The sequence below is a fragment of the Manis pentadactyla genome, chromosome 4 (assembly GCF_030020395.1).
Source record: "Manis pentadactyla isolate mManPen7 chromosome 4, mManPen7.hap1, whole genome shotgun sequence".
Taxonomy (NCBI): Eukaryota; Metazoa; Chordata; class Mammalia; order Pholidota; family Manidae; genus Manis; species Manis pentadactyla.
The window spans coordinates 188,387,794-188,409,010 of NC_080022.1; the positions used below are offsets into that span (position 1 = coordinate 188,387,794).

At 58.7% G+C, this 21,217-nt stretch overlaps 1 protein-coding gene across 1 annotated transcript; it reads left to right on the top strand.

Moving 5' to 3' along the window:
* The first annotated feature begins 1,728 nt into the window (after positions 1 to 1,728).
* Positions 1,729 to 20,426, top strand: CARD14 (caspase recruitment domain family member 14). Its single transcript, XM_057501776.1, is given in 22 exon segments — positions 1,729 to 1,943; positions 3,055 to 3,282; positions 4,546 to 4,683; positions 5,676 to 6,001; positions 7,010 to 7,162; positions 7,949 to 8,068; positions 8,645 to 8,770; positions 9,219 to 9,401; positions 10,133 to 10,252; positions 10,719 to 10,877; positions 10,990 to 11,080; positions 12,507 to 12,567; positions 12,783 to 12,972; positions 14,389 to 14,515; positions 14,809 to 15,046; positions 15,989 to 16,052; positions 16,629 to 16,745; positions 17,092 to 17,269; positions 19,224 to 19,345; positions 19,595 to 19,630; positions 19,632 to 19,711; positions 20,219 to 20,426. Coding segments are annotated over 21 exon segments (3,048 nt in total). The 5' UTR covers positions 1,729 to 1,943; positions 3,055 to 3,071.
* Positions 20,427 to 21,217: the final 791 nt, after the last annotated feature.

Here is a 21,217-nt window from a genome sequence, read left to right on the forward strand (position 1 = left end):
TCCCATATAGACAAATCCTGGGGAAAGACCCTCTGGCTGAGGCCAGATGTCCTTGTCTAGGCCCTGGTGCTGGGCACACGAGATATTGTTGCTTCCAAATGGACAGGCAGGGTCTGGGCAAACAGACGATGACCTCCACCAGGCAAGGCCAGACCGGGCACAGAAGGGCACAGAAGGGGTTGACCAGCTGGCAGCCTTGGCCATGGAGGCCCAGAGGCTGAGCCATTCCTCAGTGGTCACAGTGACAGCTCATCTGAACTGCAGCCCTGTCCTGGCTCCCAGGGCTACTAGCCTGGCAGCTACAGAGAAGGTGGATCCTGTTTCGCACCCTACCTCCCCCCAGGCCTCCCAGGGCTTGACATGCCCACCCACCCCTCAGTGCTAAGGAGTAGGTGCTTCTTCCCCCGTGGGTACTTGAGAGAGAACTACGCAGAAGGACAGTGGTTGTCACAGAGGAGCCATTGGCTGAGCCAGGAATTCAGGCCTAAATTAGACATTGGGGACCCGGAGACCCGTTGGCCACACACAGCAGGGCCAGCCTCATGGGTGCAGCCTGGGCTCAGGGTCCTGGGCCTGGTTTAATGCTTTGCCACCTCTGTCTTGACCTTCTAAATACTCCTTAAACAAGGTGTCCATATTTTCGCTTGTGCTGGGCTCCGTAGGTCATACAGATGTCCCTGATGCGGGGTGGAAGGTCATCCTGATTCAGAGAGTCAGACTCCACTGATGTAAACTTCTTCGGGGTAGAGATCCCAGGATGGGGTGAGCCTTCCACTCAAGTGTGTGGGTGACAGCTCACCCTTGGAGGTGGGTGGGCACCCCAGGACCGGCACCAGGGTCCAAATCCCCTTTGCTCCTGTCGCTGGTTTCCCGGGGCTTCCATAATAAACAGTCAGCCGCAAACCAGGCAGCCTAAAACAACCTCACTTTACTTGCTCACGGTTCTGGAGGCCAGAAGTCCTGAATCAAGGTGCCAGCCGGGCTGGTCTCCCCCTGAAGGCCTAGAGGAGGTTCTGTTCCATGCACTCCTCTGAGCTTCGGCTGTGCTGGCGACCCTCAGCTAGGGTGAACGTCACTCCCGCCTCTGCCTCAGTGGTCATGTGGCCTTCTCCCTGTGTGTCTGTCTCTGGGTCTCTTCTTATAAGGACACCGGTCATAGTGGATTTAAGGCTCATCCCAAGGACCTCATCTTAACTTGATGATATCTGCAATGACCCTATTTCCAAATGGGGTCACATTCGAAGGTACTCAGGGTTAGGACTTCAACATGTCTTGGGCAGGGAGCATGATTCAGCCCATAAAACCCTGATTCATGCCCAGCTGTTGCCCTGAGGAAAGCAGGAGTGAGCTGCCAAAGGGCAGCAAGGCGGGACGCCTACCCTGGGCATGGCTCCTCATTCCCCTCACCCAGGAAGACCCCAGAGCCCCTTCCCATCCACGTCCGTGCCCAGCAGGTCCCTGCCTCAGGGTTAAGGAGACTTGGGGGAAAGGTGCCCATGGGCTCTGACCCTGGGGCGAGGGTCCCAGAGGGTGACTGCCACACCTGCCAGCTCTCCTCGGTGCCCGAGGGTTCAAACCCCGCTTCCTCCTAGGAACCTGTTTCCAAGCCCTGCGGAAGCCTTTACAGTCACTCCAGTTACTGAGAAAACCACTGGAGTCAAAGGTCTGTCAGAGTTCCTGGATCAGTTTGTCTTTTTTTTCTCATTGTGTTAGTCTTTGGTGCCTGAACTTTGAATTTTGGAGCAAGTCACTTGGCCTGAAAGAACTGCCAGGCTCTCTTGGCACTGCTTTGGCAGGCTCCCCCCTCCCAGCCCCATCCCGCCCAGCAGCCTGCCGAGAAAGGAGCCGGAGCCGGTGGCAGCGCCACGCCTGGCCACGGAGGGGCCGCCAGATCCCATCCCAGTGGGAGGAGCTCCTGCAGAAACAAGTGTGAGCGTCTGTCGGTGAGTGCGGGCTGTGGGCGGGGCTCCCCGTGTGGATCGTCGGGGGGCCTTCACGGCAGCAGGTTCCAACCACCGGTTCCCATTCTCCTTAGTTTGCCAGCATTGATTTGCTCTGGTTTTCCAGCATTTGTAGTGTACAGACCTCTTCAGGAGGCTTCAGCGCCAGCTCATCATTCCAAAAGAAAAGAACCAAGTGAGGGATTCGCGGGCCCGAGCACACTCCCACCCGCGCTCAAGGGGACGCAGAAGGACGGTCACTACCGTGCTGTGCGATGGAGAGTAGAAATGACACTGTGCCATCCACGGGGCTCCCAGCAGTCAGCTGTGGTTTATTCATGACCGAGTCCAGAAGCAGTGGAAATAGAAAGGCACGTGTATACGGCCTACATATCAGCTGCTTGTGTCTAGAAGACACACCTGAAAAACATGTTGCACGTGGTGCCATGTCCAGTATGGTACTGTTCATGTAAAGTTGGAGTGAACAGTGAGGATCTGTGTGTGTAAAGGCAAATAAAGTTTGCAGAGAGCTGTGCAGCGGTGCCATGTATGGTTTGCGGATGCCATGCACAGTTCCCGGATGAGTCCAGGCCTTCACATTCGTCCTGGGGCGGGGTCCCCGAGTCTTCAGTCACCCTCACCACCAGGGAGCCTTTTCAGACATCCTGTCCCTAATTGCCCTGCCAAGAAATATTAATATCACAGGTATCCGGTATGTCTATGTACAGTGTGCGTTACTCAATTAAGAGTAAGAACTTTTGCTCAAAAACCACGTTTCCGCTGAGGGCTGTGTCACCCCTGTTGAGAATGCACGGTCTAGACACCTCTAGCAAGCCTGTTGCAGCCAACGGCAGCTTCCTCTGCTGTGACTGCAGATCCAGTTCCCCGAAGCTAAAGGAAGCCGAGTTCTTGCTCTGCTCGAGATGGAGAAATTCATATCAGCCGTAAGGATGGATGGTCCCTGCCTGCTGGTCACGTGACACCAGGGCCAGGAGGGTGTCATCGCCCTCTCCAAATGGGCCACTTGCTTCCCTGCCAGTGACATGGGAGAGGGAGTCGGATGGAAAGGCCTCTCCGGCCGGAAGCCAAGTCACAGTTCCCGCCCTCCTTCCAGGGTCCTCGGCCTCTGGCATGGCAGAGCCGAGCAGCACGGACTCCACGCTGATGGCCCTGGACGAGGAGGAGCTGTGGGAGATGATGGAAGACCACCGCTACAGGATCGTGCACAGCATCTGCCCCAGCCGCCTCACGCCCTGCCTATGCCAGGCGAAGGTGCTGGGCCGGCTGGACGAGGAGGAGGTGCTGCACAGCCCCAGGTTCACCCACACGGCCATGCGCGTCGGTAAGGACTGCAGGCCATGGGCCTTTCCTGCCGAGCACGTCCAGCGCAGGTGGTGCCACCCAGCCGTGTGCAGGCAGGGAACGCAGGCAAGGGATCCCAGTCCCAGACGTGGGGCCACTCAGTGGTTTCCTGGGGCCGTAGCCAGTGACCCCACACCAGGGCTTAATGCTTTGCCACCTCTGTCTTGACCTTCTAAATACTCTCACAGTCTGCAATCTGCCGTCAAGGCATGGGCGGAGCCAAGCTCCTTCTGGAGGCTCCAGAGAGAGGATCGCTGCCCCTTCCAGCCTCTGAGGGTGGCAGGCAGTGCTTGCTTGTGGCTGTGTCCCCCACCCCCACCCCAACTCTCCTCTGTTGCCACGTGGTCCCTTCTCTGTGGCTCCTCCTCTTCTGTCCCCTTGAAGGGCATGTGTTGTTGGGCTTGGGGCCCACCTGCAGAGGCCCGGCTGCTCTCATCTCAAGACCCTGACCATTGTTACATCTATCTGCAAAGACCCTTTTTCCCAATAAGGTCCCATTGACGGTTTCCAGGTGGACTTACCTTCTGGGTGTGGAGCCACAATTCAACCCAGGTGTCTTTGGTGCTGACGCTGATGTTCTCAGCAGCTGTGTTTATTCATCCAAAAACAGGAAAGCTAATAGCTCTGCAGGTTCTAGGAGAACTGTTCGTGAGATGCTTACCTCAAAGCCTGGGCCATAGAAAGCGGGCAATAAGAGGTTGCTATTAAATGATACTATTTGTGCCTGTTGCCTTAGGAACCTCAAACACAGGAGGAATGGAGGCAGCCTAGTAATTCAAGCTGAGAGCAATGGGATCTGGGTGAGCCTGGAGGGCCCCAAGGCTCTCTGGGACCCCGGCCCTGGGGCACTGATGTTCGCTTTTTTCCTCCCATGTGCTTTGTACACACGTCGGCGCGTGTCCACCAACACGCCAGGGAGGTCTTGAGAGCAAAGATCATTTTCCTTAGTCTTTTATCCCCAACTCTCAGCACTTGGGTCCTAGTAGTTGTTCAATAAATACAAGCCTTGCCCCTTTCAAGATCCTTCACATCTTGAGACTGACTGTATCTTGTGACTTAGAGGCACCCACAGGAGCAGCTGTGTTTATTCATCCAAAAACAGGAAAGCTAATAGCTTTGCCCAGCAGGTGAAGGGCAGCCATCCCCGGGGTCCTGGGGAACAGCTTTCACCTGCTGACTCCCTGCTGTGCAGGGATTCCCACCAGCCCGCCAGTGCCTTGTTAGCAGACTGATTTCTCCCGAGGGCACTTGCTGGATTTGCTGAAGACTAGAGGAAAGAATGGGGCCATCGCCTTCCTGGAGAGCCTGAAGTTCCACAACCCTGACGTCTACACCCTGGTCACTGGGCCGCAGCCTGACATGGACTTCAGCAAATTCAGTGGTGAGAGCTGGGTGTCTGATGGGGGGCTGGCGTGGGCGTCCTCGGAGCTTCAGGTCCCTAGTGCCCGTGTGCTGTTCCAGACATTTCCCTGATCCCTCCAGGAAGAGGTTCCTGTCCCTGGCCCCCAGCACTCTGAGGGTGAGGAGACCTCCCACTACCTTAGCAGGGTGGGTAGGATTCTAAAAGAAAAGGTCTGTGTCTGATTATCAAGCACCAAGAGGAGATCCCCCCTCCAGGAGGCATGGAATCTGCATCTGAGAGGCACAAGCTAAGGGGAAGTAGGCTCTTGTCGTAGGAGAGCTCCTGAGAAGGCTTTTTACCCTCCTGGGTGACCTGTGATTGAAACCAAGGGGAAGCCTCACTCCCAGGGTGCTCTGGCTCTCATGGGGGCCCGAAGACAGTCCCCTGCCAGAGGGGAAAAGGTGTGGAGCCCACAGCCTTCTGTGCAGTTGCTCAGCCAGCCAAGGAAAGGTGTACGCCCGGCTTGGTGGGAGAGAAGGCTGTTTGCGTTAATTCAATAGTTTTAGGCTTCCCTGGAGGGGCAGTTGAAAGATTTAGATATTCTTAGGAGCAGGACAGATATCACTCAAAGCTTTGGATAAGAAAACTTTTCTGCTTATTTGGCATCACGGTCCGTATTTATGCTTTTTAGACATCTGTTATACAGATTCATATTCGGTGGCGTGTTTTCTTAGGATGACATTAAAATGAGTTAATATCAAGCACGTCTTGGCTGATGGGCAGGGATTGGGTCTGAACAGCAGGGTCCCACAAAGAAGATGAAAGCAGGTAATCTTTGTACCAAAATCAACAGTCACACTATTTATTTAACCAAAATATCGAGGCTGGCTGAGCCTAGAAACTTTGAAGGAAGCCCACAGATTAGGGTGGGAGGTCCTGCTTGTGAGTCTGAGCACAGGAGGCAAAGCCCCAGAGGCCAAGGAGTGAGAAGCGGGGCAGCAGTGCCAGGGCCCACCGCCTCTCCCCCACAGGGCTCATGGAGACGTCCAAGTGGACCGAGTGCCTGGCAGGGGCCATCGGCAGCCTGCAGGAGGAGCTGAGCCAGGAGAAGGGGCAGAAGGAGGCGCTGCTGCAGCAGTGCCGGCTGCTGAAGGAGCGCCTGGGGCAGGCCGAGGCCCGGGCCGAGAGCCTGTGCCAGCTGGAGGCCGACCACGGCCGCACGAAGCGCGAGGCCAGCGCCCACTTCCACGAGGCGCTGAAGCTGAAGGACGAGATGCTCAGTCTCTCGCTGCACTACAGCAACACGCTGCGGGAGAAGGGGCTGGCCACCACACGCTGCTGCGGCCTGCGGGAGGAGGTACTCAGATGCCTGCCCTGCCCGCGGCAGGAGGCCCGCCCCGCCCCCGCTGCTTGCCACGCCGTGCCTTTGCACCCGCTGCACCTCCTCCCTGCCCCAGGCTCGGGCACCCCTGCAGATAACTGATGCTTTACCTCCACCCCCAGCACCACCACCTCCAGCCTACATGGCAGTGAGCCAGCCCTGCCCTGTAACTGCCCTTGGACTGGCCGGGGAGGGCTGCCCCGCCTGCATCTGTGGGCAGGTCCTTCCTTCAGTGGAAACGTTCTTCCTTCTCTGCTTGGCCCCGGTCCGGGAGTGCATGTCTGACCCACCCTGACACCCAGGCCCCCTGGGTTCACCTTGCAGGGAAAGTCCGTGCTCCCCAGGGATGCCACACCCAGACCGAGACAGGCACGAGTCTCTCTTGGGCCACTATCCAGCAGGATGGAGGCCAGTGGGACTTGGCAGAGTAGTTTCCAGAGGGCCACAGCCCTGGACATGCCGCCCACTGGGCAGGTGGTGGCACAAATTTGAACTCAGATTGCCAGTGTGTCTGAACAGACTGTGTCCTGCATTCCCAGGCATCTCTGCCCCATCGGACTCGACTTTTTTCTGTCTTTGGACTCACCAGTTTTCATGAATCCTAAGTCCCCTATCTGAGGTATTTAGCAGAATATGGAAAGGCAGAGAAGCCGGGGAGTGGGCTGGAGATTACTCGCTGGCCATTCATCGCTGGGGGCTGGTGACCTAGTTTCAGGCCAGAGATTGAAAAGCTTGTTGTCAGGGCCCCTTGTTCTACTCCCTGGGACCCAGCCCAGTCAGTTAACTGCACACCTCATCTATAGAATAAAGCTGAAACGCCTTTCTTCTCCCACAGGAATCGAGATATTCAAACCCTTTATGGATTTTGAGGTCTCGGGGGAGGGAACAGCACCATCCTTAGGGACAAGGGGGAGGGCACGCCAGGCTTCTGGTCTGGTGGACACCCAGCATTTACTCCCTCCCCCCATCTCCTGCTCCCCGCAGTTGTACCTGATGAAGCGGGAGAGGAAATCTTCCTCCTGTGAGCAGAACGCCGGCAAGCACTCCCTGAAGGCGGCCAGCGCTCCGGAGCCCAGGGAGCAGGAGCTGAGCCGGCTGAAGGAGAATGAGAAGCCGCGATCGCTGACCTTCAGCCTGGTAGGTCCTGGCGCCTGCGACCGGGGCAGCTCCCGCGGCTGGCAGGCAGCCGGGGCTTCTTGGGAGTCAGCCTGGGGCAGGTGGTTGGGCCAAGGTGTAGCCAAGACCTGGGTGCGATGAACTCCAGTGACTCGGCCTGCCTCTTTGCCCAGCTACAGGTGTCGGCAGATTTGGCAGCTGTTGGACACGCCTTAGAACGTACCCCTCAGCGTGACTGCTGCCATGTTATTTGGGGTGGATTATTAGCTTTAAAGTTATATGGTGGGAGGAACCCCTTGACTGAAAAATATTCTGCCGTCCTGTCCACATGTGCATGGGAGAGTGGGGAGTTGTAGGAAGCCGGGGAACAGGTGCCCCTGGGGTGGTGCCAGCCCTTGTCTTCTCCTTCCTGAGCCATTGCTGCAGTAGACATTCCTGGGCTGCAGGGTGGGCCGCACGCTGCCTGGATTGAGCCCCAGCCATATACCCCTTCCTGAGAGGTGAGGGAGAGGAGGGGGGGCCCTAAGGTTGGTGCTGGCAGATCTGCGGACAGACAGGCTGAAACTGCCTAAGGAGGACCTGCTCTCTGGAGAGGCTTCTACTTCCTCTACGTCTCCCCCACCCCACAGAAGCAGGACTGAAAGGCTTTTCCCATTTTGATTGCTGACCTTGCCAGTTTGCCGGCCTAATGAACAGAGATGGGGCTAAGCCGGTGCACACCCCTCTCCGGACGAGTGATGGGGCTGCTTCCCAGGAGCAGGCCGTTGGGGAGGTGGGGGCCCCTGCCCTGACCTCTCTTTGCACCAGGCAGAGAAGGACATCCTCGAGCAGGACCTGGGCGAGGCCCTGGAGAGCAGGCAGGAGCTGGTGGGCCGCCTGCAGTCCCTGAGGGAGCGGGCCGTGGCCGTGGAGAGGCAGCGAAAGCAGGTGAGCGTCCTGGCCGGGGCCGGGGCTGGGGCTGCACAGTCGGGAGACAGCTTCTTAAACCACTGAGCTTCAACCAGCTCTGCTTAACTGCTGTGTTCATTCATTCCTTCGTCGAAGCTACATTGAGTCCAAGACAGGAGGTCGTGGCTGGTTTGTGCAGTGGCGAGAAAGTGGGGCTCAGGCAAACACAGCGCAGTTCAAGTGCCCAGGGTCCTGGGGTGAGAGCTGGGCTCTACTTAGTTGTTACAAAAGACAAGGGAGGAACATGGAGGAAGGAGATGACAAAGAGCACAAGGCAGCATGGAGGGAGGTGTTCGTGTCTCGGGACATGGAAGAGACAAGACAGAGTCACACACGCAGCACCCATGTGCAGTCTGATTACTCAGCTTGAACGTAACCAGCACGGTGACCCGACAGACACACCTTGAGATGTAGCGCTTACCAAGCATGAATTCACCTTATTTCACCCCAGAACCACCTCCCTCTCTGTCCCTGAGGTTCTCCCACCCAACCCTGTCCTCAGCCTGACCCTCAGCTGCTGACCTTCATGGGCTCTGTCTGTCCACCTCTGTCCAGTACTGGGAAGAGAAGGAGCACACCCTGCTCCAGTTCCAGAAAACGAAGGTGGACTGCGAGATCTACAAGGAGAAGATGGGCACCCTGCAGAGTCAGGTGGTCGAGCTGCAGAAGGAGAGGGACCAGGTACCCGGGACGGCGAGGGTGCGTGCCAGGCTGAGGGGCTCGGGGGAACAGAGTGCTGGCCACGGCCGAGTCTCGGCCCAGGAAGCCCCTGGACCCTGCTTCTCTGGGTGCAGCCAAGGGCTGGCTGGCAGAGTCACAGCACTTGCTCAACCTCAGTGGCAGCTGGTCCAGGTTTGGGTCTCTCTTCTGGGTCCACTCGAGGGCTGTTGCCCCTGTGTGTCACCTCCCTTTCTCTTTGGCACAAGATGTTCGCATGGACCCCACATATCGGATGTTCTGAAAACTGTAAATGAATATAAGTGCGTATCTCAGAATGAGCTTGTGTTGGGCTCACACTGGATGAGTCCCTTGTAAACACAGACGAGAAACAAGTGGCTTTCTCAGGCCAGGGCTCCATGTCCTCGGCCCGGCCTCTCATGCCCCGGCGTCACTAAGTCCTGGCCCACAGGCCTACTCCTCCAGAGATGCAGCCCGGGTGGAGATCTCTCAGAATCTGGCAGAGAAGGACGCCCTCCACAGGAAGGTATTCGAGCTGATGGATGAAGTCTGCCAACTGCGCCAACGGCTCCACAGGTTGCAGGCTGAGTCACAGCCAGGGGTGAGTGCCTCCTGCCCACATGCAGGGTGATGGGTACAGGGGGTGGGCACCAGCCCAGCAGCCTGGTTTAACGCATCCGCCATGTAGGTTCCCTGGAGCAGGCTGTGCTGTCGAAGGTGCAGGACAGGGCAAACTGAGTGTGTGTCTGCTCCTCCTTTTAGGATAACATTATGCAAATCAGGAAGGGGTAGCTCAGCAGACGGTTCTGGAGCCTGTAGAGTGTGATGGTCAATGAGGCTCTGGACATCCCGGTGGCGGGCAAGACCTTTCACAGGCACCAGGGACCTGCATGAGGCATCAGCAGACCCTCCCCTCCTCACGCAGGGGCCCCCAGCCCATCCTCCCTCCACCCTCCCCACATCAGCCAAAATACACATGCGTAGAGAAAAAGGCTGATGGACAAACTGAGCAAAACTAACAGTACTGTTGGAGTGCAGGAAGGTGGGCGCATTTTATTTTCATCTCTAATCAGTTGTTTTCTCCCTAATATTCTGTGTGTATATATATACAGTAATAGAGCATGTGTTGTTTATACAACCAGTAAGGAACATATATCCTCTAAAGAAATGAAACACACCCAAGCCGGTGGCTTTTCATCTCCTCGGGGGGTTGGCTCCTGTGATGCCGGGCCCAGGCTCGGAGGAGGGACGTGACTGTTTTGCCCAGAAGCTGATGAGGGGAAACTGCCCAGGAGTGGTGACTTGGTGGAAACCCCAGGGGAGACTCTCTGGAGTTAACCAGCCCCAGGGGCGTCCTTGGACAAGCAGGAAGCCGGCACCACGGAGCTCTGTCCGAAGGGGAAGCAGGGGCTCGTGCGCATGTTTGCCATCGGCCCACGGGAGGACAGCGACTGCGGCTGCCTCGGCCCCGCGGAGGCACAGCCGGTGCCGGCTCCACTCCTGGGGCCTGACCAGGTGCGCCCTCATCTTCCGGGACAGAGGGGGGCTGGCCCCCTGGGTGACAGAGTGCTTACTGAGTGAGCAAAGAGCTACATTCAGACCTGCACTGCGCACCTGGCTATGCTCAGCACCTGGTGCAGTCGGCCGACGGCACAGGGCCCTCGCCGGCCATAAGCTTGGCCGCTCTGGGCCTCGGTGGCTTTGTATGTAAAGTGGGACAGCACTACCCACCATGTGCATTCACCACAAGAACTAAGTGAGGTGGCCAACAGCGTGCCCGGCACACAGCGGGCGCTCAGTTAATGCAACCTCGTGGTGCGCTCCTCCCTCCACCTTGTCTGCCCTCACAGGGCTGTGGCTTGTTGCTATCGTTCCCCTGATGGAGTGGGAGGTGTCATGGGGTTCCCGTGAGCCCCGAGCCGGCCTGGGCCCTGTCCTTCTCCAGCCCCAGCTCTGGGCTGACCTGAGAGCCACGTCCAGCCGCGAGCTGGTGGACAGCTTCCGCTCCAGCAGCCCAGTGCCTCCCAGCCAGCAGTCACTGTACAAGCGGGTCGCAGAGGACTTCCAGGAAGACCCCCGCTCGTTCAGGTACAGAGGGACTGGCAGTGGCGTCTGGATGACTCGGGTTCCCAGCGGCTCGTGGGGGACACTGACCCAGGGCCTCGTGGATGCGTGGGAGCTCAGGGACGATGCAGCCTGAGCTGTCTTCTGCTTTGCAGCAGCTTCCAGAAATCCTGGAGGTAGACCCGGGAGCCTCCACAGGAACCAGCGCGGGCAACGCAGACCTGGATTATGAGATCATAGACGAAGCAGGTGAGTGGCCCGCACCCTGAACCTCTGCAGCCGCCATCTCCCCTGGGCTGAGCGGGGCCAGCAGAGCTGGGAGGGGAAGCAAGGACAGGGATCTTCCCGGAGGCAGGTGAGCTATCCAGGCATAGGGTAAACACAAACGTTCTGGCCCTGGCCCTCCTTGCCCCCATCCACCACCCGCAGGCCTTCAGTGATGTCAGGAGACACTTGGCTTATGTCCCGAGGCACCTGCCTGGGGCATCTCTCCTCCTGGGTGTCGACCCCTGAAGACTTTCTGTTGCTCCTGTGGCTTGTTCCCCTTATGTGTGACTTAACTGGTACTCTCTCCTCCCAAGCCATGGGCCGCTCACGGACAGCCTCCTCACCTTGTCCACCCTCTGCATCTGTCCCCAGTCTGGGCCTAGCACACAGTAGGTGCTTAGCACCCCATCTGGAATTCACCCCATAGCCACGGGGTGGGGGGCACTCACCCCACGCTGTTCCTCACAGAGGCCCCTTTAGGGTGGGGTGGCACAAGGCTTTCTATGGTCAGGTACCCAGAAACCTTGCCCCTTGAGAGATCGATGGTGTCTTTATTTATAATAGTGACCCACTGAGGGGCGCTCCCAAGGTGCACCCTACCTGGATCTGGATCCTGAGTGGGGAGGAGTCCTTTCCTTCTGTCACGATTCTGTGTGATGTCCTCTTTATACGCTTCCAGTGGAACTGACCTCAGTTACATCAGGAGTCTAACTCATTTGGCTTTGACTGTAATCTTGAGTAGATTTGCTGTGAGCTGGGCACAGGCTGCCTGTAGCAGGCAACTGTTGACCCTCTGCGGGCTCTCCGGTTCTCATGGGCAGTCCACCAGTGAGAAGGGCAGCACCCACCTCGGGAAGGCTGATGCCTAGCTGGAGGTCATCTGCTTGGAGAGCCCCTGAGGACATCTAGTCCTAGGACTGTTGACTCTGAGGCCTGCCACTGCCAACTGGGCAGCAATGTGGCCCAGGATGAGCAAGAGGCCAACTGCCATGCCTGTGACTGCTGCCATGCAGAAATGCAGGTCCTTGCAGAAATGCGGGTCCACATAGAAACAGAAATGCAGCTCCTAGTTATATCCGACTTGATTTTTCAAGTGAAGCCATAAACAAGACTCTAGTTTCCCTGTCCTGTAAAATGTTGGAAACTCACTCCAACACCACCAAAGGGCATGATGTAAGTCACACCCTGGTAGCTGCAGCTTTCCACCAGCTACTCCTGTTTGGGGATAAAATCAAGGTTCTGAGTATTGAGGAAGGGAGGAGGCAGAGCCTCAGCAAAGCACACAGAACGGCTAGGGGGAGCCTGAGGCTGAGGCGAGGTGCGGGTGAGCTGAAGCTTTGTCAGGAGGGGCACTGGGCAGCCTTGGGGGCTACCTGGCTTGGCATCTGAACCCTCGGCTTCCACCCAGACCTTCCTGAGTCTGAGAGCCACCTGCAGCCATCCTCCGGGGATCTCGCCTTGTCGACCAGGTGAGCGGCGGGCAGGGCTGGGCCCGGGGCCAGCAGGTGGCAGGGCAGACAGGATGGTGTGTGGAGCAACACTGTTGGGAGGGCACAGCCTTTCCCAGGATGGGGTTATGTCAGGGGAAGGAGAATGCCAAAATGCTGGGCCACACGGAGCAGGCCCTGCCCGACCTCCTGCCGCAGGTGGCTCTTGGGCTCCGTCACCTCCCTTCCTGCCGCAGCATCCCGGTGCGGAGGAGGCCGGCGTGCAAGATCCTGAGCCAGGTGGTGGTGCTGGCCTTCCAGGGGGACGCGCTGCTGGAGCAGATAAGCGTCATCGGCGGAAACCTCACGGGCATCTTCATTCACCGGGTCACCCCAGGCTCGGCAGCAGACGAGATGGCCTTGTGCCTGGGCACCCAGATCGTGATGGTGAGTGTGGTGCCGGCCCCAGGATCCTCTCGGGGTGGGGTCACGATGGGAGCAGGTAACCCAGGCAGCCGGGGCTCCTCCTGGGTGTCGAGCAGACACTGCAGCTGTTCAGAGCAGAGAGCACACTGACCCCGAGGCCCTGCCCCATCTCCCACCCTGACCTCCGGAACTCCGGCAGGTGGGCCTCCGGCTGACCGCCGTCTGGGAAGGCTTAGGGGTGCTGCAGCGCTGACCGGGGGCCTTCAGACCAGCCGCAGGCCTGTTCTGATGAGGGGGGGAGGGGGAGGCCTTTTCTTTTTTATTGCGATGATTGTCACTTTGTGCGTGTGTGGCACAATACACATTCCGTAAAATTTGCGATTTTAACCATTGGGGGCATAAAAATTTTTTTTTCTTGTAAAATATTAACTTGTAAAAAACATAAATGTGCCTTTAACTAATTATTATTAGTTGAACACATGCACAAGGAGGTGTCTTTGATGCAGCCCAAGCAGAACTAATACACTTCAGACTTTTTAAAAATAGCAAGAAATTAACAAAACAGGAGTCACCACATTCTTGAGGCTGGCCTTTCTCCCGGAAGGAGACTGGGGAAAGGTGGGTGCAGGGCATGAAGGCAAGTGCCGGGAGGGGGCCTGTGCCCCACTCAGGAGCCCCCAGCGCCCATGGCTTCTCCCTCGCTGTCCGCGTGCCAAGCCACGTTCACGTGTCTCGGTGACTGAAGGGAGTTTCTTGTCCACTGCACACAACACGAGCCCTTCCTCACGTCCCTGGCAGCCCTCTGCAGAGTCTCAGTCATAGGCTTACATTGTAGCTAAAGCAAAAGCACCCCCTTATGATATTTGGGGGTACAGTCCAGACGCCTGAATGGGGCCGATTCAGTTCTAGCACTGTTGAAAACACATCTTCATTTTTTTCTCATTATAAAAATATCTACTCTCCTAAACTTACAACACAGGGAAGGAGCGCAGAGCCTGTGAGAGCCTGCAGGGTGGGGTTGCCATGGCCTCTAGTGGTTGGGGGCCAGAGATGCTGCTCAGCTCCCTGTGGGGCTCAGGACAGCCCGCCCCCCAAAAATACAGAGTGACCCAGCCCCAAATGTCAATAGTCCCCAGCTGGGAACCCCTAATGTAGAGTGCCCCAGAATGGAGCACTCCTTAGAACAGTAGAAACTCAGTCTTCACAGAGATCTCAGCACATGGCACGTCGGGGGGCGACTGCACTTGACTCTCGAATGGGAGTGTGCGTGGCTTGAAGGAGCCCCATCTGACTGTCCCGACACAGGGCCATGACAAAGGCTCTCCCGGGCTGTGGGGGTGCCTGGCGGGGGGCAGGCGGGGCCTGCTGTAGGGTAGCCCGTGCTCAGACTGTGGCCACAGATCCTGGCCCAAAGAGCCGGCCCTTGTGATTTGCCAGGTGGACTGTGAGGCAACAGAGCCCTTGTTCAAGGCCGTCCTGGAGGGCACAACCCTGGAGCAGGCTGTCGGGCTTCTCCGGAGGGTGAAGGGCTTCTGCTGCTTGTCTGTGAGGGTCAACACGGAAGGTACACTCCCCCCTCCCACCCACTCCCGTGAGGCCGCCTCTCGAGACTTGCTCAGCCACCCGGTCCCACCTCCGTGAGCCCTCGGGTGCCAACGCCTGATGGCCCACCCCTGAGCCAGGCTGCGCCTGCAGAGGCCTCAGGGGCCTCCAAGGACCTCCCACCCACTGACACCAGACCAGAACGGCACCCAAGACTTTGGGAAAGCGTCGTTCTCTCCCACTTCCACATTCTGGAACCTTCCTAATGTGGGATCTTGGTTCCCATCTTACTGTCCTCATTTTCTCCTTGATCAGTTTACAAGAAGCTAGTCCAGGACTTGGAGGCCAAAGTGGCCACCTCAGGGGACTCCTTCTACATCCGGGTCAACCTGGCCATGGAGGGGCAGGCAGAGGGCGAGCTGCAGGTGCACTGCGATGACATCCTGCATGGCACCGACACCATGTTCCAGGGCTGCAGCTGCTGGCATGCCTGCCACGTCGGCCCGTATAGCACCCAGGGCTCCCAGCATGGCACCATCCCCAACTACGCCCAGTGAGTAGCCGTCCTGGGCCCCTACAGCTCTCTGGGAGACCGGGGAGCTGCAGAGGGTATCGCCTGGCCTCCTGCCCAGGAGGGAGATGGTCTTCTGAAGGTTTTCCCCCTGCCCAGGAGTAGAGGGTGGGGGTGGTGAGATGCCCCAACATGCCACCCACCAAGTTCCTCTATGGGGAAGGAATGGGACGCAGAGCATTCTAAAGCATTCAGGACCAGAGATTCTCAGCCTCAGTACTGTTGACACGTGGGGCTGGCATGCTTTGTCCTGGGCACGCAGGACATTGAGCAGCACCCTTGGCCTTCACCCACTGGATGCCAGTAGTCCCCCCCTGCTCCCTTGCGATGACAGCAAAAATGTCTCCAGACATTGTCAAGTGTCCCCTGGGGGCAGGGGGCCCAATCATCCTGGTGTGTCCAGGACTGTCTCTTCAGCACAGAGAGTCCCACATCTCGGGGAACCCCTTAGTCCTGGGCTGAGACAGTGGGTCACCTCCCTACAAACCCCTGCTGAGAACCATGTTCTAGATCAACTGTTGTGCACATGGCAAGGGTGTCTCGTGGGGCACCCTCCCTAGGCTCACTGCAAATCTGGGTCACCCGGAGAGGAGGCTTAGCAGGTGCAGGGAGGGCATGAGAGTCTGTATTTCTCAGCGATGCCTGGCTAAAGTCCAAGCCCACACGGGGGTTAGGGGGTTCTGGAGTGGAGGCCACAGCCCAGGCTCACACTGAGTCGACCACCTGGGTCCCACCTCAAAACAATCCGATTGGCATCTTCAGGGTGGGCTGAGGCTCTGCAGTTTTTTAAAAGCCCTAGGGGACTTGTGGCCGCCTGGGTGCGGAAGCACTACCTGGGGCCACGGGGTGTTCTGGAGCGCGGGAGGCAGCTCCCTTCCCCTGCCAGCCCTCCTAGCAGTGGCGTTGGGGCCGTGCTCCTCACAGGGCCCAGCAGCTGCTCATCGGCCTCATCCAGGACATGGCTCAGCAGAGTGCCATCACCCGCAAGGTGAGGCGGGGAGCGCAGGTCCTGGGTGCGGTCCATCCCGTTTGGGGGGCTCTCTCCCAGCTCATGCTGTCCCAGGGAGGATCCTAGCCGCACCTGGGGTGGGCTGGAAGAGGGCAGGCATGGGCAGGGGGTGTCGCTGAGGGGCATGACCCACATGTGTCTCCCCCGTTGCCCCCTCACCTGGGTCTGTATACAGAACCCAGCCTGCAGCGGCTCTAAGTGTGCAAATATGTCACATATGCTCTCCCTGTATGTGACCAGTACCCCCCAACCCATTTGCTTGTCCATCTGCTCCCCATCTTTCCTCCCTCTGAGGTTCCCCAACGCACAATGCTCAGCTGTCCCAGAGCAGGGCGCCAGCAGCACCTCTGGATGGCAGGGCCTGGGCACAGGAGCCCCACTCCTTCCTGCTACCTACTCACAGCCCACCCTCAACACGGACGCCCTGCTCGAGGGCTCTACCTGACCGCCCTCCACTGCCTCCCTTCTTCGGGGCCTGACCTGAAGGTCCAGTGGGGGCAGGTGCCTGTGTGAGGCTGGACAGACCCCCCTGCGTGCCCTCTGCCCCTCCAACAGGCTTCCAGGGGGCTCCACAGACTGGTGCACCTTGTCAGCATGGACAGGAGCAAGGCCAGCCCTCAGTGCTCGTCCTTTGATGGGGGCCGGTGGAACCCCGGCAGGCCAGAAGGTGAGGGGCGGAGCTGGCTCCGCGCAGTGAGGGCCCCTGGGGAGCTGCTGCTTGGTCAGCTGGGCCCAGGAAGCACCCGTTTAGGCCAGAACCTGCTGGAGCATCGCGGCTGACGTCTGCAGGCCTTTTTGGGAGCACTTAACACACACATCTTTCATTTCCTTTCAACCCCTACTGCTGCCAGTGTAATTGGCCCCAGACAGTCCAATACCATTGGGACAACTGCATGGACAGCCCCGGCTGCTGCACAGACGGACACGGTGCCCAGGGTGGAGGGCTGCTCAACAGCCCGCTGAGCTGACAGATGGGGCTGTGGCAGCCCAGCCCTGGCCATTCAAGGCTCCTCTCTCCACAGAGCCCCCCGCCATGTGCTTCTGGGCCAAGAGCTGCCTCACCCTGGTGCCCTACACCCTGGTGCACCCCCACAGGCCCAGCCGGCCCCGGCCCGTGCTCCTCACACCCTGGCTGGTTGGGAAGGTCCTGAGCGAGAAGCTCTGCCTCCTCCATGGGTTTAAGAAGTGTCCGGCAGGTATGTTCTCACCTGCCTGCAGGAGACAGTGTAGGGCCTGGGCAGAGAACAGGGCTCAGGTGGCTGTGTGCATGTATGTCCCGGGGCTGTGTGACAAATCACCACAAACTGGGGGCTCAGGATGACTGAGATTTACTCTCTCCCCATGTGGAGGCCAGAGGTCTGAGGTCCGGTGTCTGCCGGCCGTACCCCGCCCAGTGGCTCTGAGGGAGAGCCCTCCTACCTCTCCAGGGGCTGGTGCTGCCCGCAGTCCTAGTGTTCCTTGGCCTGTGGCCGCCTCCCTCCCATCTGTGTCCTCCTCTCGTGGACTTCTAGAAGGACCGGCCGTTGGATTTAGGGCCACCCTGCTGCAGTATGCCCTCATCGTACCCAGTCGCATCTGCAAAGACACTATGTGCAATTAGGTCACATTCTGAGGCTCCAGGTGGATGTGAATTTGGGGAGCCCTGTTTATCCCATGCAGTTACTGCTGGCAAGTCGGCTGTACTGACCGGGGCAGACCCACATGGGTTGTACCCACCCACCTACCAAATGTCACTCCACAATCATGGAGACAAACGGGCTGGTGGAACCCTTGGTCTCATTGGACAGGGTGTGCGTACCTGTGCAGCAGGAAAGGTGGTTCCGAGATTGGAGTCGGGAGTGAGGTGTTTGTGGGCACTTGTGGGCACCCACCTATCACTAGGTGATGCTGTGAAGGAAGTGGGTGGTGGCCTGAGGGTAAGTAGGGCTCTGTCCTACCTGCTTGGAGTTCGGAGGGACTAGAGGAAAGCAAGTGTTTCTGGGCAGCTCCTCTAACGAGCACCTGTGTGACAGGCTCCGTGTAGGGAGCCAGGGACGGGGGGATGGGGGACGGGGGGATGGGGGACGGGGCCCACCCATCCTTTTCCAGAGACAGGCATGTAAAGCCGTGGCAGGCTGACAGGGGTGTGCTCCACAAGCGCCCAGACTGGGATGCATTCTTTGGAGAGGGGAGAGCGTGGGAGCGGGGATCTGACAGGCAGGCAGGCAGGGGTCTGAGACAGGACGAGGCAGCCCAGGCTGCGGGAGCAGCACACAAAGGCTGGAAGGCCAGCAGGCCCGGACCCCTTCCGGGAGGTACCCATTCACGCTGGTGGCATGCAGCTTTACGTATTGGGCAAGGAGCCAGTGAGGGAGGTCAGGCTTAGTCCTTGGGCGCCCGTTCTGGAAGGAGACCAGAGGACAGATGGCAAAGGGCTTGGCTCAGGGTTCAGGTGAGCTGAAGGCCGCCAGAACCCGTGGGGCCAAGGTGGCGGTGGCCAGGCAGCACGGGGGGTGGAGGGAGATGAGAGGGGGGCTGCCAGGAGCTGGGGGTCTGACTTGGAAGGGTGGTGGTCAGCCCGAGAAACTAGGAAGAACAGCAAGGTGGGGACGTGATTAACAGCGCACGTAGGGGAAGGGCTCCTGGCCTCGGCACTGTGACGTCCAGTGGGGCTGGGTCACTCTGCTGTGCGGGCTGTTCTGTGGGTTGTCAGATGTGATTGGCATCCCTGGACTTGGCCCACTATGTGCCAGGGGCACCCCCACCCCCGGGGTGCCACAGCCACCAGACAGTGCCAAGTGTTCCTTGGGGCAAATTGCCCTTGGCTGGGAACCACAGATTGTAAGGACCTAAGGGACTAACAGGTTTAAGTTGCTCTCACCTGAGGCTTGGGGAAGTGGTGGGGAGGGTTCATTCATCCACGTCCCTCCTCCCTCCCAGCCACCCTCATCCGGGCGTTGACTGAGCACCTGCTGTCCAGGGGTGTAAGGTCAATGTGCAGAACACAGACTCTTCTGAGTGGGAGGGGCTGGGTCAGGTGTATGAAGAAGACACCCTGGAAGAGCTGCCCCAGGGCTGGCAAGGGTCCATGAGGCAGGGGAGTGGGGGTAGCTTGGGGATCCCTCAGGACCCAATGCAATTGGGTGACATCCTGTTCACTGTCACCTTCAGAATACTTGAGCCAAGAGGAGTACAATGTCTCCAGGCAGAAAGGGGACATCATCCAGGAGAAGGAGGCATCTGGTGGCCGCTACTGGGTGACCCGCCGAGCCGTGGAGTCTCTCATAGACAAGGTAAGGGGCGGGGCTGGCAGCTATGCTGAGGACTGGGGGACTGCATTTCCACAGGAGGGTGGTAGCACGAGGCAGGAAGGGCTGACCTTGAAATCAGGACGCTTGCTGCTAACCTGCAAGGCCCCCAGCAGACACCCCTCAACGCTCCTCTGCTACAAGCTGCAGCCCTCCTTGTCCCTTCTGGGCTGCGCGTGGGCTCCACCACTTGCCCAGGCCGAAGATCCCGACTCCCTGCCCTGCCCCCTCCAGAACACCCACGCCCTCTTGGACATCCGGCTGCACAGCCGTCCACACCCTGCACAGGATGGAGATCTTCCCCATCGTCATCCACATCTCCATCACCGAGAAGGCAGCAAAGAAACTCAAGTAGGCGTGCCCCCAGGGGCTTCCAGTGGGGTGTGAACTGGCCCCAGGCTCCGAGCCTCGCCCCTGGAGTGTCACGGGCAGTTCCCCAACTTCTGGGACAAAGGTCCTGCTGCCCTCACCGGCCCCACCCAGGAGCAGCCTGGGGGACAGTTGGGCAAAAACCTAGAACCTGCTTTAACTTGAGTAAGGCCATGTTTACTGGGGCTTATGCAGTCAGAGCCCACCCACGTTAGGTGAGGACAGATGCCAAAAGACAGTGTTTAGTAGTGATCTCCTGCTGCCCCTTTTATAATTTACAACTGAGGGTGGCAACGAGCCTCCATCCCCCTGTGTGATGTCGTTGCCCTCAGGCCCCTGGAAGCGGGGCTGCCTACATCTGCGAGCACTTGAACTTGCACCTGTGCAGCCAGCCCCCTAGAGTTCTGGGCCCATTGCCCCGAGTCCTGGGCTCTGCAGGGCAGCCGGTGCTTCTCACTCTAAGCCCGTCCTCCTCTCTGGCCTGTGCAGGAAGGCCCTGCAGCCGCTCGGCACCTCGGAGGAGCAGCTTCTGGACGCGGGCAGGCAGGAGGAGGGCGGGCTGGACAAAGTGCCCTGTCTCTACCGCTGTCTGACCCCTGACAGCTGGAGTGACCTCGACTCCCCGCTTGGCTGCGTCCGCGTGGCCACTGCAGACGAGCAGAAGAAGGTGGTGTGGACAGAGCAGAGCCCCTGCTAACCACGCCCTGCACCTCCCTCCCAGGGCTGTGGGGATCCCGGCACCCATTAACACAGTCCTGCCCTTTGAGGTCAGGGCCTGGCCAGCACAGCTTTATGGGAGCTCGCTACGCAAGCCCAGCTCTCTCACCCTCCCACCCCGTGCAGGCCATAAACAGGCTTTTGAACCATCTGCTCATGTTTCTATGTAAACCTTCTCTGCCTCTCGCCAAGACTTCGCATTTCTCATGGTCTGAACCTGAGGCCCCGAGAAGTCTCCCCGATGGGGGCATCTCCTGCGCCTCCCAGAGCTCAGGAGTGGCTGGTGTCTTCAGCTGCCTACCGGTCTGACCTGAGTCACTGCACTTCACTTTCACATTTCAGTGTCAAAGGGCTCATTCTAAACCCACTGAGGCCACAGGCTGGTGGCCCCAGTGCCCCCAAGGTCAGTGTCACCCTGCCTCTGGCAGAGTCATGCCTCAGTAACTCTAGTTTACAGGGACTGGCATGTGAACCAGTGAATAGTTTCCCAACAACTGAACAGTTATCTTCAGTGGTCTGCGCCTGATGGCCACCATGCCTGGCCCAGGGACCCAGGAGGGTGTCCTGACAGCAGTGCCCCTGGAAGCTGCTCTAGAATTCTGGTTAGTGTTACTATAAATATATTTCACTTAAAATAAAAAGCTTTTACAGAGCTCTGGCCTATGCCTCTCTCCCCACACACCCAGGAGATGATGGGAGAGGGAAGGATGGGGTTGCCCAGCCACTTGAGGGAGAACGCCCTCCCTGCCCCCGGTTTCCCTAGGCCGAGCT